Genomic DNA, 16694 nt, shown 5'->3' on the forward strand with positions numbered 1-16694 from the left:
CCTCTGTTTTATCCTCATAACTATCCTGTGCCGTAGGCTAGGCTGAGGATATGTGATTGACAAGCAAGCTTCCATGGCAGAGAGGGGATTTAAACCAAAGTCTCCCAGACCCTAGCCTGACACTCTAACCAATACACCATGCTGGGTCTCCAAGTTATGTACCTGTATAATAACAAATTATGTAGCTAAGAACTGTAAATAACTACCGTTCTGGAGATTTTTATGAATCCAGAATCTAACTAGTTCTTAAGAGAGCTGAAAAATACCACAGTAGCGAATTCGCATCTACTCAAGTGTTTTGTATGAAGGGCAGGAGAAATAAATTAATTCAGTTACCTGGAGCCAAAATTATTGGCTAATGCTCAGGTGTACTGCCCACTGCCCCTGCTTTCCTTTCATTTTCTGCAGAAGTGTGTGAAAGAGGAATGCACAGTTTGCAATGTAATAAGCTGAGGAAAGTCCAAACTGATCACTACTGCAATATCCCATTACCTACTTATATTGTTGACTAGACTGAAAAAAAAAGAACTAGTATGGCATCACTGAAGGTTCCTTCTGTGCCCTACTATATTGCCATTCAGCAATAAATAGTTCCTACCGAAAAGGTTCAGGCAAATGCCCACAAAGATAGTTTTTTCCACAGCAAGGCAATGTTCTAATGAATGATCTCAATCTTTATTTCATTGTTCTATCTAAGTTTAGGAAACAGAGGCGTGAAACATTTGTACCAACAGGGAGAACTTCTGAAAGCATGTTTATCCATTTCACATGCTCGTTCAGTGTTGATTACCACTGGATTTCCTACCCACTTCAATTACGAGCCCCCTGATGAAAACGATGGTCCCCCAGGAGCCTTTGCAGTGGCAGCCATGTTGAAAGCTCTGGGGAAAGATGTTGCTATAGTAACCGATCAAAGAGCTATAAATTTGAATGAGAAGATTATTAAAGAAGCTGTCAAACAAGGTAAAACATTCTGTTCTATGTTAACAAAAAGTGACTTATTTCTTACAACTGTGTTTGTTTAAAATTCTGCTTCAGTTATCACTATAGGTTTTTTTTTCCTTCATGACTGAAGACAATCTGTTTTCTTCTTGTATAGGGATACTGAAGACTCCAGTTCCTGTAATTAGCTATCATAGCGACTCTGCAGATTCAGCTTTGCACTTTTTGTGTGAAGATGGAAATCCAGAAAAGCCCAAGTATGTTACCAAAAATCCAAGCAATGGCAAGATGGACAGAGAGAGGAGACAGATGAGGGGAAGAAGCATTGGAGAGTACAAAGAATGAAGGCCATGAGCTGGGAAATAACTTTACCCAGAGCCTAGACACAGGAGGTTATGCACTGTTGGAGGAATGGGTAAAGGGGAAGAGTGCTGGTGAGGTACAGGAACTTTAAGTGAGGCATGGGAAAAAGGAGGAAATCCAAGAAACAAAAAAGTGACTACTGAATATTTTAAAAGCTTTGGTGGGTGGCAGACAGTAGTATTTTAATAGTAGCAAACTTAGTTGACGTCTCTCAGTGCATATTTGTTATCACTTGCAACCTCCTACAGGTGTAGGGCAGAGGCGTACCAGGGGTAAATGGCGCCGGGATACAAATTGTCTCCAGGACCCCCCCAGGCTCTGCCCCCGCTCCGCCCACCCCAGCTCCACCCCCACTGCCCTCAACCCCGCCCATGTCACCATGGACATGGGCAAGGTTTAGGGTGCCCACCTCCCCCCCAGACTCCCCCTGCCGGTTGGGCTCCCATCCGGCAGCCTGCAGTCTTTTCTGACCTCCCCTCTGGGCAGGCCAAAAGAGACTGCAGTCTTGGCCTTGGAGGCCTTCTTTTATAAGCACTGAGGCTGGGGGGTGGGGCTTGTGGTACAGGAAGTCCCACCCATTCCTGCTCCCCAAGCCCTACCCCCCAGCCTCAGTGCTTATAAAAGAAGGTCTCCGAGAGAAGCCCAGAGACTGCAGTCTCTTCTGTACCAATCGAAAGACTACAGGCGCTGCCAGCTTCGGGGAGCTCAGCCAGCGAGAAGAAGCCCGAGGAGGGAGGAAATGGGGAGGGATGAGGTCGAGGCACCAGAAAACGACGAGACAGCAGGACTTCCTGGTCACGTGGGGTCCTGATTTTGCACCCCCCATGTGACCAGAAGAGTGGTGCCCGGGGACAAGGGATACCCCTTATCCCTAGGCAGATACGCCACTGGTGTAGGGTAGCGATTAAAAATGAGTTTTATCCCCCACTCCACCACATAAAGCCTGCTGGGTGACTTTGGGCTTGTCACAGTTCTTCAGAATTCTTTCAGCCTCCCCTACCTCGCAAGGTACCTGTTATGGGGAGTGGAAGGGAAAGAGTTTGTAAGCCACTTTAAGACTCCTTAAGGTAGAGAAAAATGGAATATAAAAACCAACTCTTCTTCATCATCATCATCATCAGTGTCATGACAAGTTTTGTTGAATTTGTAAAATGGAAGAGTCCCTCACAGGGAGTAAGATCAAGAAGTGAGAGATGTGACCGATTTAAAAAGAAGTGTACCCCTGGTAGTTTTGAAAAGATAATGTTCATTCTATTAACAACATCAAATCTGAATACTGAAGGCACTTCTCATAATTAAAAAGTCATGTGCTTTTCCCTCAAACAAGGTTTAATCACCTGTTAGCAATAGAACGTGCTGGGATGGCGGCTGATGGCAATTATTATAATGCACGGAAAGTTAATATGAAGCATTTAGTGGATCCCATTGATGAGCTCTTTGTAGCAGCGCGCAGTATCCCAGGAATTACTTCAACAGGTAAACAGAATGCTATTTGTTCAGTAACCTGTAGATTACTAGTGCTGTTTATAAAATGCACTTATATTATTATTACACAATGGGTTGAAGCTGATCTGAATTTTTCAGTGGCAGAATAGAATTTCCCTGCATCACCCTTCCTACAGCAGATAATTGATTTCCATGAAGTCACCCTGAAGACTTGTGCTGGGACATAGATAGGGGGAGTGCAACTCTGTTGATTCTCCTGCTACGCCCAGCAAAGGACAAGGCTTCTGCAGGAGTATATCGCATACTATGTAGACCTGTGGAAAGGTCTACATAGGTGCCACAAAACGCAGCATTCAGACCTGTATTAACGAACACGAAAGACACTGTCGGCTTAACCATCCTGAAAAATCTGAAGTTGCAGAACATGTGTTAAACAAAACTGGACATAATATTTTATTTGAGAACACTGAAATTCTGGACAAGTCAGAAGCTTACTATGTCAGACTGCACAGGGGGGCCATTGAAATTCACAGACACCAGGACAACTTCAATAAGAAAGAAGAGACATTAAACATTAGCAAAGCCTGGCTCCCAGTACTTAAAAATGGACTGATAACCCCACCCGCAATACAATGCACTCAGCCACCTTTGCATAGCAAGTTCCACCCAAACACTTAATGATTGGTTCCCCATCCTGGGACATGGACAATATCCCACACTAAACTTTCCCTTCTCAGACACAGTGTGAAACAGACTTCTCTGTGATACACCTCTGAAGATGCCAGCCACAGATGCAGGCGAAACATTAGAAACAAAATCCACCAGACCACGGCCACACAGCCCGGAAAACCCACCAGAACCAGTTGAATCCAGCCGTGAAAACCTTCGACAATACATTCGACAATAAATTAATCATTAATATCATGGTATACTTCTGGACGGCCTTTCCCAGCTGGGATTGGGAGGTCCTGTTTTGCAGTGGTTCCGGTCCTACTGGAAGGGCAGATTTCAGAAAGTGTTGCAGGGGGAGTGCTGCTCAGGCCATTGGCCTTTAGCCTGAGGAGTCCCACAAGATTCCATCCTATCATTAAGACAGTTTGTAGCATTTCACTTTGCTCCAATGAATTATGGAACTGTATTGATTGATTACTGAATTTGTATGTGGATATGCATATCTTTCTAACAACTCTAAAGATTTTAGCAAGGAATTTTTAAAGGAATGAAATATATATATAGTAGGACATCTTAAATGCTGTTGAAAGAAGAACTGTTCAACAGATGGAGTAAATGAAAGAGTGTTAAACTGTCCTTTAAGAACCAAATCAGTAAGTGTTAATAAGTTAAGTTAGGCAGCAGTCAAGTAGAATATCCATCACTCTTGTCTGAACCATGAACTTGACCATATTTCTGAAGATTAGCTGTGGGAAAGAAGGGTAACTATAAATGCAGAAAAGTTGAAATAAATGCTGGAATTGCACATTTACCAGTAATTGGGCTTCAAAAGATTTGCCCACAATCCCAAATTCCCCTTTCATGTTAAGAAATTTCTGTCTATCCTTTAAAATATATGTCATAACTTCCACAGAGTACAGTTGTAAAGCTGTGTAGCAATTTATAAATTGTTGATTCAAAAGGCTTCAAATATTAAGTTTGCAATCCAGAAGTGATGTTCTGGAGACAACGGTGATTTAAATTCTCATGTACCAACATCTCATTGGCTTACAGTATAATCATAAGAACACTTTCCTTGGAGTAAGACCAATTGAGTTGACCTCTGCAGAATTCTGGAAGATAAGTTGTCACTGATCCAGGCAGTTATTTTTGTCAGACACAACACTGGTTGCTGTTGTTCGAGCTTGGAGGCAAAAAACTTTACTGTGCTATTATTATATGAATTGTACTTGAGCTTTGGATCAGATAAACATGTGCACATAACTGAAATACTAGTAAAATAGTCAAATACTGTGAAACTTTTGGAGAGGGGATCCAATTCTGGGACAGTCCCCCCCGCCCCACCCGGCCTTTCTCTCTTGCTATTTCACCTGATACTGCTCTGGGTGAGTATGATGATGCCTCCACACCCCAGCCCTTCTCTCTTGCCGGGCACTTTGTGGCAGCTGAAGAGCATTCCTCGCACATACTCAGACATTTTTTTAAAAAAATAGAGATGTTTAAACCCCCCATTTTTCAACATTTCAGATTTTTTGCAGACATAGGGAGTCCCCTTAGTCTGCAGAAAAGCCTGTTGGGGTGAGTGTGCCCCCTATATGCAGATTTAAATATCTGCAGGCAGGCGGCATATTTCAGAATTAGCTATATAGAGCTAAAATTTCACCAAGAGTAAAATAAATTTAAACCAATCATCAGATTGCCTATAAAGAAACCACCATTGCCCAAAAGTCTGGCCGCAGAGCATGTTATTAATAGCTCAATATTTGCCACCAAGAAGAGACCAAACAGTCAGTTAATGTAATAGGTGTAATCAAAAAAACTTGAAATAAAATCTGTGGATTACATTAGAGAATAAAATGATCATTGGTTTCAGTGAAGCACAATAGCAGAAACAATCTGAAAATGCTAGATTTGAGTATAGTAGTACCTAGCTGCTTTACTATGGACCAGCTAGCCTCTGAATTAAACTGAAAATGGATTTTCAATGAAGTGTTCCCTTAATTTGCAATCACAAGATATTGTCTATTATAAGATCACTGTTTTATCACAGCAGACGTTAGACAGCCTAGCTTCCTCAGCTGTTAAATAGCAATTATTGTCGCCTTCCTTGCATAGCTGTTATGAAAGCAGACAAGTGCATGATAAATAGTAGTAATAATAAATGAGGACTAATTTCAAGAGCCAGTGTTGCTGTAGCAGTTAAATTTTGGATTAGAAGAGAAGAAGAAGAGTTTGGATTTATACCCCCCCCTCCTCTCCTGTAGGAGACTCAAAGGGGTTTATAATCTCCTTGCCCTTCCCCCCTCGCAACAAACACCCTGTGAGGTAGGTGGGGCTGAGAGAGCTTTGAGAAGCTGTGACTAGCCCAAGGTCACCCAGCTGGCGTGTGTGGGAATACACAGGCTAATCTGAATTCCCCAGATAAGCTTCCACAGCTCGAGCAGCAGAGCGGAGAATCAAGCCCGGTTCCTCCAGATTAGAATGCACCTGCTCTTAACCACTATGCCACTGCTGCTCCCGGATTAGGATCCGGGAAAGCCAGGTTGAAATTTCCCATTCTGCCATGGAAGCTTCCTAGATGAGCAATCACACACTCTCAGTTTAACATACTCTCACAATAGAATAAGCTCTCACGATAGAACCAAAGTGGCGTTGGAGAAAAATTGGTTTATTAATTGTTCAATTAACATATATTCAGTTAAAATAAACAGACTACCCATCTGATATCAACAAAAAGCACCTGAGGCACAGTATTTTCAAAAAGTTAATATTTGTAAATTTGTATGAGAGTCACTATGTTTCTCCATTTTAATTTAGGCATTGGAGATGGAGGGAATGAATTGGGAATGGGAAAAGTAAAAGAAGCTGTGAAGAAGTACATTAAAAATGGAGACATTATTGCTTGTGATATTGAAGCAGATTTTGCAATTACAGCAGGTAAGTCATGGAACAAACTAAAATGGTACACTTACGGTAGACATTATGTGGTGGTTGATATACACATCTTAAAACTCCTTCTGTGTACCTCTTATCCAAAACATTATTTTAGCAGATATGCATTAGGTACATTTTCATTCTCGTAGTTTGTGCTGTAGAACTAGGAATTTAATTCTTTCAAGATGGGGAGGTCACATGCAGCCCAATCCAAAGCCTGAGGTGGCTGGAGGCAGCGCTGCTACCGTACTGCCTCCAGAGGACTTCCAGACAACTGATGGAAAAAAACCTGGCTACCTGGAAGCAGTCCATAGGTCTTGATGGAGTTAACGCCACCATGGAGTTATGTCTTTAGGGTGGCGATCCTGGCCCTAAAGGCCAGGTGGGAGCTGACTAAAGTTTTCTCCACAATCAGGAACGCAACAACCAGCTCCCCCTGCGCTGGCATCTGATTTGACATCATCATTCCCCTGTGGTAGCAGCCACTTTTGGGTTTTGCCATCATGGAGCTGAGGAACGCCCAGCCACCGGCTCCTTTGCCTTCTGTGCTAGTGGGGGTGCCCCTTACATTGGCAGAGGGGGCAGATGCAGCCCCACGCTTCCTCTATTGGCCCATTGCCCCTCCCCCCAGGACTGGACCAATAGGCATCCAGGCTTTAATACTAAGCTGGTTATCCCATCAACATGCCAAGTTTTACGCCACAGGGAAACAATGGTGGTTCCTCCTGTCTAAGAATCTCTGGATACTCTTCCCAGAAACTTATATACCCACATTGAGCTTTGCATGTAAACCAAAAAGTGCTGGGTGCAAAAACACAAATGATCCTGGGGAAACAGTTCACTAATCAGGAACTTTTTGGAAGAAATATTTGTGTGCACACAAACGCCATTTTTTCTTTAGTCAAAGTTGAATTATCTCCTTGTGGAAACCCTGAAGTATTGACTAGGAAGAAGAGTTTAGATTTATACCCCATCTTTCTCTCCTGTAAGGAATCTCAATGCAGCTTACAAACTCCTTACCTTCTCCCCAGAACAAACACCTTGTGAGGTAGCTGGGGCTGAGAGAGTTCTGAGAAAACTGTGACTAGTCTAAGATCACCCAGCAGGCTTCTTGTGTAGGAGCAGGGAAATAAATCCAGTTCTCCAGATAAGAGTCCGCCACTCATGAGGAGAAGTGGCGAATCAAACCCCGTTCTCCAGATAAGAGTCCACTCCTGTTAACTGCTACACCATGATGGCTTTCAGGGGCACAAAACATTTTTAGAAAAGTGCTAGAGAATCCTTGTACGTATGAAGATAGTATGGGATCATCCTCAACTCTAAATTGTCATAATTACTGTTTGCAAAGCATGTGAAGTGCAGCAAATAAATTTTCTTGAATTGACATAAAATTAATTTCTGTGCTACAGGTATTTGGCTATCTTCTAAAAACACAGCACAAGCATGGGGGAAAACAATTTCTGATCGTTTGATTTTTGATCTGTTGTTAAGATTATGCCTTTGCTTAGGAACTAATATCTCTGGTCAGAAAAGCTGAATATAGTTCTGGACTGAAAGGAGTTTTGGTTTAGCTGTATTTAAAAAAAACCACCTTTATTAGGCATTAAAAGGAAAAAGGAAGGAAACAAGCTGTATATTTTAGTTATGATTTGAGATCAGAATAGTAAAACTTAAGCAAACTATTCAATAGCATTTTCTTTTCAGAACTTTGACAAGAGTTTTTCTTTATTTTCCTTTTACAAGTAGAAACTTTGGGGCATGGTGACAAAGGCGGTTTCTGCACGGACTGAAAGCAACGGCTTCAGCCTGATAAAACACCGTTTTGGCTGGGACCCTTCGCACAGGTGCCGCTGCCAAATTGATGCATTAGCGCTCTGTGCCCGCCAAAACGGTGTTTTCAAAACTCACTTGGGGAGCAAGTTTTCCTTCAAACGCCGGCTTCCATCCGCTGCCATTCGAATGGCAGCAGGTGGGAGCTGGAGGTTTCCCCTCCCCTCCCCTCCCCTCCCCGGCCCCAAACGCCTCCTTACCTTCTGCTGGCAGCCGTCGCTCTGTCGTCGCTCTGAGGAGGGAAGGGGACACGCTCCCTGGCCTCCGGTGCTTCAGCCGTCGCTCTGGCCATGGGGGCGTGTCCCCTTCCCTCCTCAGAGCAAAGACAGAGCGATGACTGCCAGCAGAAGATAAGGAGGCGTTTGGGGCCAGGGAGGGGAATACGTGGCTGTGCGGAGCTTGCCCCGCATCCCATGGGGCCGTTTGTGTGAACGGCAGCCATGATTAATGCCAATGCAGGCTCTCTCCCTTGGCTGTGCAGAAACAGCCAAAGAAATGGGAAAAGTTGCAACATCTAAAGTTGTTCTTTTTGTGAAGCAGTTATACATTGACTCTCTGCGACAAAAAAGTGGGGAATTCTCTTCATGCATTGTTTGACTCGTTCAAACCATGGAGAAATGTAAAACTTCAGTATCTAATTTCATGGTACTTTTCTCTTTTAGGGGTTTCTAACTGGGGAGGCTATGCTGTTGCCTGCGCACTATATATCCTCAATACCTGTGAAGTACATGACCGCTATTTGAGGAAAGCTATTGGATTCTCCAGGTTGTCTGAGAAAGCAAGCTGGGCATCAGCACTTCCATCTGTGCTTAAGGTATTCCCTTCGAAGAGAATTACTCACAAAGAATATCACAGGATAGTGAACCTTTTAACATTTAGGTTTCAATTTGTAATATTGTCAGAGGCCTTAGGCTTTTGCTGTTAGGTCTTGGAAACTTAAGCTAATAAACAGACTCTGAGGTATTGATCAGTAGCGTTTATTGATGAGGCATCGAAACACCAAAGCTTAGCAAAACCAGTCCTGACAATCCTGGCATTTGCCACCCCCTTTATCCCCGTTGCAAGTCCCCCATCTCGCTTTCCCAAGAAGTTGTGAAAAACAGTCCCTGGAGCTGAGGCACCCCACATCGGCGGCAAATAGTAGGAGAGAGCCACCTGGCTTCCTGCCCCATGAGATAACGGATGTAACTCTTTTTCTCATGGGACCAGGATGTCAGGGGAAACCTAGTTATCTATTATTATTATTATTATTTATTCAATTTCTATACCGCCCGATCCCCAAAGGGCTCCGGGCAGTGAACAACATAATATATGAAGCATGTGAAGCCATAAAGTAAAGATCAATAAAAGAATGGTCCAGATGGCAGTGGTTACATATAGTAGGCTGGTTACACATATGTTATAATGGCATTGATTTTTTGTTTTAAGCAGTTACATTGAGTTAGGAATGCATCTCAATCACATAGATACTAACCCCCTGACATTTGCAAACATTGGATAGCCGTGAAAAATAAGTTTTGTTTCCTCAGGAGAAGGAACTGATAAGTAGAATCATAGAGTTGGAAAAGGCCATACAGGCCAGGGTGAGGTCTTCTTGCCCCCTCCCTGCCCCTTTTTAACATCTACCTTGAAGAAACACTCTGGTGACTCCCAATATGTGCTGTCTCCTTTGTGGTATTTTATTTGGAGAGAACATATAAATACAGGCCAGTCAGTCTTAACTCTGTTCCAGGAAAGATATCAAAGCAGATTTTAAAGGGATCAATCTGCAAACCCCTGAAGGTGACCTGGGGAAGCCAGCATGGATTTGTCCCAAGCAGGTCCTGCCAGACCAATCTCATTTCTTTTTTTGATCAAGCGGTAAACTTACTGAATCAAGGGAATGCTGTCAGTGTCATTTACCCAGATTACTGGATTCTAGGAGAGTCAAGAGGATAGGGAACTGGTTGGAGAACTGTACTGAAAGTGTGGTTGTCAATGGCATTTCATCTAAATGGAGGAAGGTGTCCAGTGGGTTGCCACAGAACTCAGTTCTGGGCCTGGTACTTTTGAAAACTAATTGAGTGTCCATACCTGCTGCCACCCAGCAAACCTTTCTCTGGCAGTACTCTGGAAGAAATACTGGCGGGGAGAAATCATCCAAGTTTATATATGAGGAACAAACCATTCCTTATTGCCTCAAAAGTATCAGAATTGAAATCATGAGAGATAAGTCACACCTTTGTCCAACTGACTTGAATCTGACAAACCTTTACATCCCCGTTCCAGAATTCTGTAGAAATTATTTCACTTTTACCCTTCTAATTAAGAAACATTGTTTAATTTCCATTCTAAATTGACTTTTTGATACTTCCTGGGGTCATTGTTTGATTGGGCCTCTGATATTGGCAGAGTCTACTGGTTTCTCTCTGGTGGATTCCAAACAGCACAAATATAACATCTTTAGGATGTTATAAAAAGCATTTTGAGGAAGAACTTCACACAGCACTCTTCCCCAAAATGAGTTCAGCCCATTATGTTCCTCTTAACCTGGGTTTTCCAAAAGTCACTAAACTAGCGATCTTTTCCCCTCCACCTGGATTGAAGACAATTTCTGCCTGCTGAGCAAACGCAAGCAGGCAGGAAATGCTTCATTTTTCTTGCCCAGACCTCTTATATCCTAAACACATTATTTTTACGCTGTGCTGAATCCACCTCTCTCTCCCTTTTTTCTAAGCTAAGCTGGCCACGTGCTTTTAATTTCAGTGTACAAATTCTCCATTGCCGCCTAGTTCTGCTCTAGTTTGAATTCACCCACCTTTATCAGTGGAACAATTTTTGAAGGAGGCTCACCATGGCCTTGAGAAAAACCCTGCTATTTTTTTTCAAATAAACATGATAACAAACAACTGTATTAAAAAGATGTTTCATGATACTGCTTAAAGTTAAGAACATAAGAACATAAGAACAAGCCAGCTGGATCAGACCAGAGTCCATCTAGTCCAGCTACTCGCAGTGGCCCACCAGGTGCCTTTGGGAGCTCACATGCAGGATGTGAAAGGAACGGCCTTCTGCGGCTGTTGCTCCCAAGCACCTGGTCTGTTAAGGCATTTGCAATCTCAGATCAAGGAGGATCAAGATTGGTAGCCATAAATCGACTTCTCCTCCATAAACCTGTCCAAGCCCCTTTTAAAGCTATCCAGGTTAGTGGCCATCACCACCTCCCGTGGCAGCATATTCCAAACAAGGAAATTTTTACTGAGGATGTCTAAGAATTTTTTCTTTTAACAAATGGACAACAACTGTGATAAATCATGTTAGGCTACAATATATGGTGATTCTATCCGAGCGATAAATTAAATGTTATGGTAGCTCACCCAGTAAATTAGAATACTGACTGTGCTAAACTCCTATAGAGATCAACTAAGACGACCATTTAAAGTGCAGAGCTTTTCTCAAAATTACGCTCCCTTATTTCTTTTCTCCTGGTATATCTCCTGTTTTACAGCTCACCAGAAAAAAAATTGGCTACATGAAATCAGTTTTAGGGTTGAAAATGTGATAAGGGGAAAGATTCACTCTTATCTTCCTATCGATTCTACACTTCAGATCTTCCCTATATCATACAAGGGGCTGTTACCACTATTTCTGGTTTGCCTCTCAGCCTTTGCTTCTAATATCTAGAAACCATAAACATTGTTGTGAAGTAGATTAAAAAATTCTAACCTTTCACCAAGTTTTCTTACATTTGTAGTGTCAGTCTCCCACAGTTAAGTGCAGTATATTTTACTTTTGATTATATTTCAGAAGGTAAACCTGAGATTTGTTCTTGTAATGATGTTTGATAGATTAAAGCTGAGAATGAATCAAACCTACAGCGTAACATAATAAATATAGAATGACACATTACATTGTTAGTCATCTATGGGTTCTGACATTTCCAAATTTAAGGAAGGAAAACAAATTCTGAAGTATTTTTGTTGAATCTTTTTAAAATACATTTTTGAATAATTGACTCTGTTAATTGAAAATGAGAACCCTTGGGGGAGAGATGTCTACATCAGGTGCACACAAACCACATAAAATGGCTGCCTTCAGATGTCACAAACTTTGATGTTGCGGATGAGGAGCCCAAAGTCTTTGATTTATGCACACTCTAACTTTTCCCCTTACCTGCTGCTCCAAGATTAAAGCCTTGGCAAATTGTGATTAAATCAAACATTTCATAAGGCTATAGATCTAATTGTTTTGATGTGCATACTCTGGACAAGAGGTTGCTGACAGGACAGAATATGGAGAAGCAGAATGGTTTCCATTTGGCAAAGATGTCAAACAAAGGAGTATTTTATTTCATTATCTGTGGGGTATATATGCAGAATATACCACGAGAGCTGGGTTAGATTAAGATAAAGATGGAGTTAAAATTCATAAAATGAACATTAACAATTTGAGATATGCAGATGACATTACACTAGTGGCAGAAAATAATGACTTGAAACTATTGAGGAAGGTTAAAACAGAAAGCAGCAAAGCAAGGATTAAAAATTGATCATCAAGGAGCCAAAAGTAATGAATACTGAATGAAACATTGAAATTTAAAGATTTTCTATTCCTTGGCTCCATCAACAACTGAACGGAAGACTGCAATCAAGAAATCAATAGGAGACTGAGATTGGAAAGAGTAGACATGAAAGGACTAGAAAAGATACTGATGTGTCACTGGCAACCAAAATCAAGATAAGTCAAATTATCAAAGTATGGCTATGTATGGGTATGAAAGTAGGACAGTGAAGAAAGCTGAACATTTGAAATGTGGTATTGGAGGAGTTTTATGGATACCATGAACTACCAAAAAGACATATAACTTGATTCTCGGTCAAATCAAACCTGAATTCTCAATAGAAGCTAAACTGACAGAACTACGGCTTTCATACTTCAGTCAAGAGAAGACTGGAAAGGACGATAAAACTAGGAAAAGCAGAAGATATCAGAAGATGCAACATGAGACTCAATCAAAGAAGCCACAGCCTTCAGTTTGCAAGACCTTAGCAAGTCTGTTAATGAGAGGATATTTTGGAGGTCATTAATTCATAGGGTCACCATAAGTTGGAAGTGATTTGACGGCACTTAACAGACACAAACAGAAGAGCAGAACCCCAGCAACATTCAATCCCACTGCCTTGCAGCAGTTCCACCTAACACTGCCAAATCATCGCGTCAACATTGCATGATGATCAGTTGGAAGTAATTGCTGGCTCAGCTAGAATGTTTCCTTCCCAATTAGTCCTGATGTTACTGCTCCCCTTTACATTGTGAGTCAGGCATTCCATATTGTTCTTCTATTCTGCCTTCTTAGTCGAAACCAGGGGTCTGCAACCTGCGGCTCTCCAGATGTTCATGGACTACAATTCCCATCAGCCCCTGCCAGCATGGCCAATTGGCCATGCTGTCAGGGGCTGATGGGATTTGTAGTCCATGAACATCTGGAGAGCCGCAGGTTGCAGACCCCTGGTCTAAACAGAGTTAACTGCACACCTGTTGGTTTGGTTTGGGTCTGTCTTCCTGCCTCATTACTCCTTCAGCATTCCCATGTCTCTTGCTTTTAAACTCTGCATTGTTCAACTTGGGGGTTTATTACCTCTTCCTAACTGTTCTAGTTTTTCTTTGACATTATCACTGTGCCTGTTTGACCTTTTCCCTTACATACTTTATACCTCATTGCTAGGAAAGCATTTGAGGGAGAAAGTCAGTCATTGCGGCATTGGAACACCTGACAAGAAAATAATGAGGTCTCTACACTGTAAACAACATTAGTATGAAAGATATTATAGTTTAATATTTATTTAATGAGAGGTTGCAAAGAGCAGTTACTCACAGATGGATTCTTTAGTTGCCATTTATATGTCTAAATCAGGCTTTCTTAGTAATTAGATAATGGAAAGACACTTTAAAGTTTCAGATGAAAAATCTTAAAAGTTAATGAGAGCAGCCTCTAGAGAAAAAGAAAATTAAAATTTCCCTGACATGATGGCTTTTATTGTGAACTCCAGCAATAAAAGCTGAATAAATTTTCCTGAAGTTCAGCACCGTTATCCATTAAAGACGAATTTTAAAAAGGAACAAAAACTCCATTTGAGTCTGTAGAATTTACTAAAAGCTTATGCCCAGATGCAGGTGTATTTCCTATTCTAGCTAAGTGCCCATTTACAGTAAAATAGTCCTGTTCCATGTATCCTGTTAAGAACGTAAGAGAAACTTTGCGGGATTACACCAGTGGTTCAACCAACTAAGTACTATGTTTAATACAGTGGCCAACCACTTGTCCCTCAGCTTTGGTAATCTGAGATTTATTGCCTCTGAATGTAGAGGTTTTTTCAGACAGCATGGCTAGTAGCCATTGAGGGACCTCTCCACCATGAATTTGTCTAATCCAGTTTTAAAGCTATTCATGCTACATGGCGATCACTGGATTCACTGGGTCTGCATGTAGGATATAGGTATATATTCTTTGTTCTCTCTCTGCACAAGCTCTCACTAGTTTATTAGCCATGTGACAGCCAAGCAGAAGCTAGCTAATGGAGCTAGCCAGTTAGAAAGGTATTTTCTTGTTTTGTATCCAAGTTTACCCTTCCCTTCTTTTATAGTTAGTAAACTTTATTTTCATTACGAACTGCCTATGTCTCTTTATTTGCGCAAACTCTGCATTTAATAATAAGGGTGATATAATTATCACAACCAAGATTCACTTCAATATCCTTACTAAGCAACACCAACAAATCTTCAGATTTCTCAAACTGGACTGTGTACCACTGTGTGGATCACTGCCATCTTGGGCCATCCTTTCTGCATATCAGTTGTTACCTCTTCCTTGGGATAATTTCTGAATTGTGGTGAGTTCCCTTTCTGATCTCTCAAAAGCACAGTGAATACAAAGGGAAAGAGGGTTATTGATACTTGTATATGGTGCCTCCCCCATTTTTGTATGGAATATATTCCGCAAGTGATTTGTACAGAACACTGAAGGAACAGAGCTAGGGGTGTGGCTTATCTGATTGCCGATAGGATGGAAATAAATTGAGGCAATTCAGGAGGTGGGATAAGGGAATTTCTTTAAGGGTGTCACTTATCTTTTCCCCATAATTCAAGCAATGACATGTCAATGTTCCAACCTAGCCTATATCTTAGGGTACCATGCAGGCACGTGCCTGTAAAGAATCTTACAATGTTTAGATTGTATTACTTTTTCTAAATGTCTCATCACAGAAAACTGAGGAAAATATCTGTGTGCTTTCTATTTGTATAGATACACTTGATGCCCACTGGAGCAAATAAAAACAGATTATGAAAGATTATTTAATGGGTGAACAAATGGGTTGCAGTGTTTTAGCAGCGTTAACAAAAATGAATGAGTCATAAATAGGACAGTTGGGGTCAGTGGTGCCTGAATGATGAATATATTGACAATATTATCTTACTTTTTTTCCTAGGAAGAAAAGTTGCTGGACATATTACGGCAGCACGAAATCCGTAGTGGAGTAACTGCCAGTCTGGAAATGGAAGTGGATGGTCTGCCGTTCTATGACACTCATTCACTTATAATTGAGAAGCTTCTGCAGGAAACTGTGAAATAACTTTTCTCCAAACAGTGGTGAGCTATTGGCATGTTTCTAATAGAGTGTAGAGGACACTGCCATGTTGGACACAGCTACTGTCTTGTTACCTTGATCCTGAATGATGGACTAAAAACCCTTTAACTGCTTGGCATCTGAAGGGTATTTTGCCTACAATGGAGCTTGCTGATTCAGTACAATCCTACAACTTAACTTTAGATACAATCCAAAGCATAATATCTTTTATTAGGACCAACTGAAATGACCCGATCTAGCAAGACTGTGAGATCACCATAGTTTTAACCACGATGTGAAGCAAAAGAAATGAATGGCTGGGGATATGATGCAGGGTTGATAAAGAATTCCTCCTCTGTAGTGAGCAATAACCTGAAGACGGAGTAGAGGAAATAAGGATTTTTAAAATATTCACTATCTGAAAGCAAATTCTAATAGACAATAGGCATGGCCTTACCACTTTATGAGCAGCACAATTATGAGTATAGCAAAAAAATCTAATAATCATTGTAAGGATAATAAATCTCCAATAAAGCATCTTTTCACTGCTGCCAATTTTCAGCTTTTGAAATTATTGTGTTTTCCATAAATATATTTATTTTATTTTATTTATTTATTTTTTCAATTTATATACCGCCCGATACCCGCTTAGGCAATAGTCTTTGTACTGCAACTGTATACAGAATCCTCATGCATTCAACAGCACATCACTGTAAACTAGTGAACAGATCAATATATGACTATGGTGGCGAACCTTTGGCACTCCAGATGTTATGGACTACATTTCCCATCAGCCCCTGACAGCATGGTCAATTGGCCATGCTGGCAGGGGCTGATGGGAATTGTAGTCCATAACATCTGGAGTGCCAAAGGTTCGCCACCACTGATATATGACTTCAGTCC

General features: G+C 41.4%; 1 protein-coding gene across 2 annotated transcripts in view; it reads left to right on the forward strand.

Annotated features, from left to right (window-relative positions):
- DGLUCY (D-glutamate cyclase) overlaps window positions 1-16694 on the forward strand; it is a 64487-nt gene that overhangs the window by 28904 nt on the left and 18889 nt on the right. Inside the window, exons 8-13 of one of the 2 annotated variants that reach the window (XM_048485195.1) lie at window positions 703-963; window positions 1100-1199; window positions 2633-2781; window positions 6241-6360; window positions 8850-9001; window positions 15654-15814. In XM_048485195.1, the coding sequence (XP_048341152.1) occupies window positions 703-963; window positions 1100-1199; window positions 2633-2781; window positions 6241-6360; window positions 8850-9001; window positions 15654-15797 (926 nt within the window). In that variant the 3' untranslated portion in view covers window positions 15798-15814. Of the gene's footprint in view, window positions 1-702; window positions 964-1099; window positions 1200-2632; window positions 2782-6240; window positions 6361-8849; window positions 9002-15653; window positions 16344-16694 lie in introns of those variants that run through there. The other variant, XM_048485194.1, reaches the window with a different exon arrangement.

Source organism: Sphaerodactylus townsendi, linkage group LG02 (assembly GCF_021028975.2).
Source record: "Sphaerodactylus townsendi isolate TG3544 linkage group LG02, MPM_Stown_v2.3, whole genome shotgun sequence".
Lineage (NCBI taxonomy): Eukaryota > Metazoa > Chordata > Lepidosauria > Squamata > Sphaerodactylidae > Sphaerodactylus > Sphaerodactylus townsendi.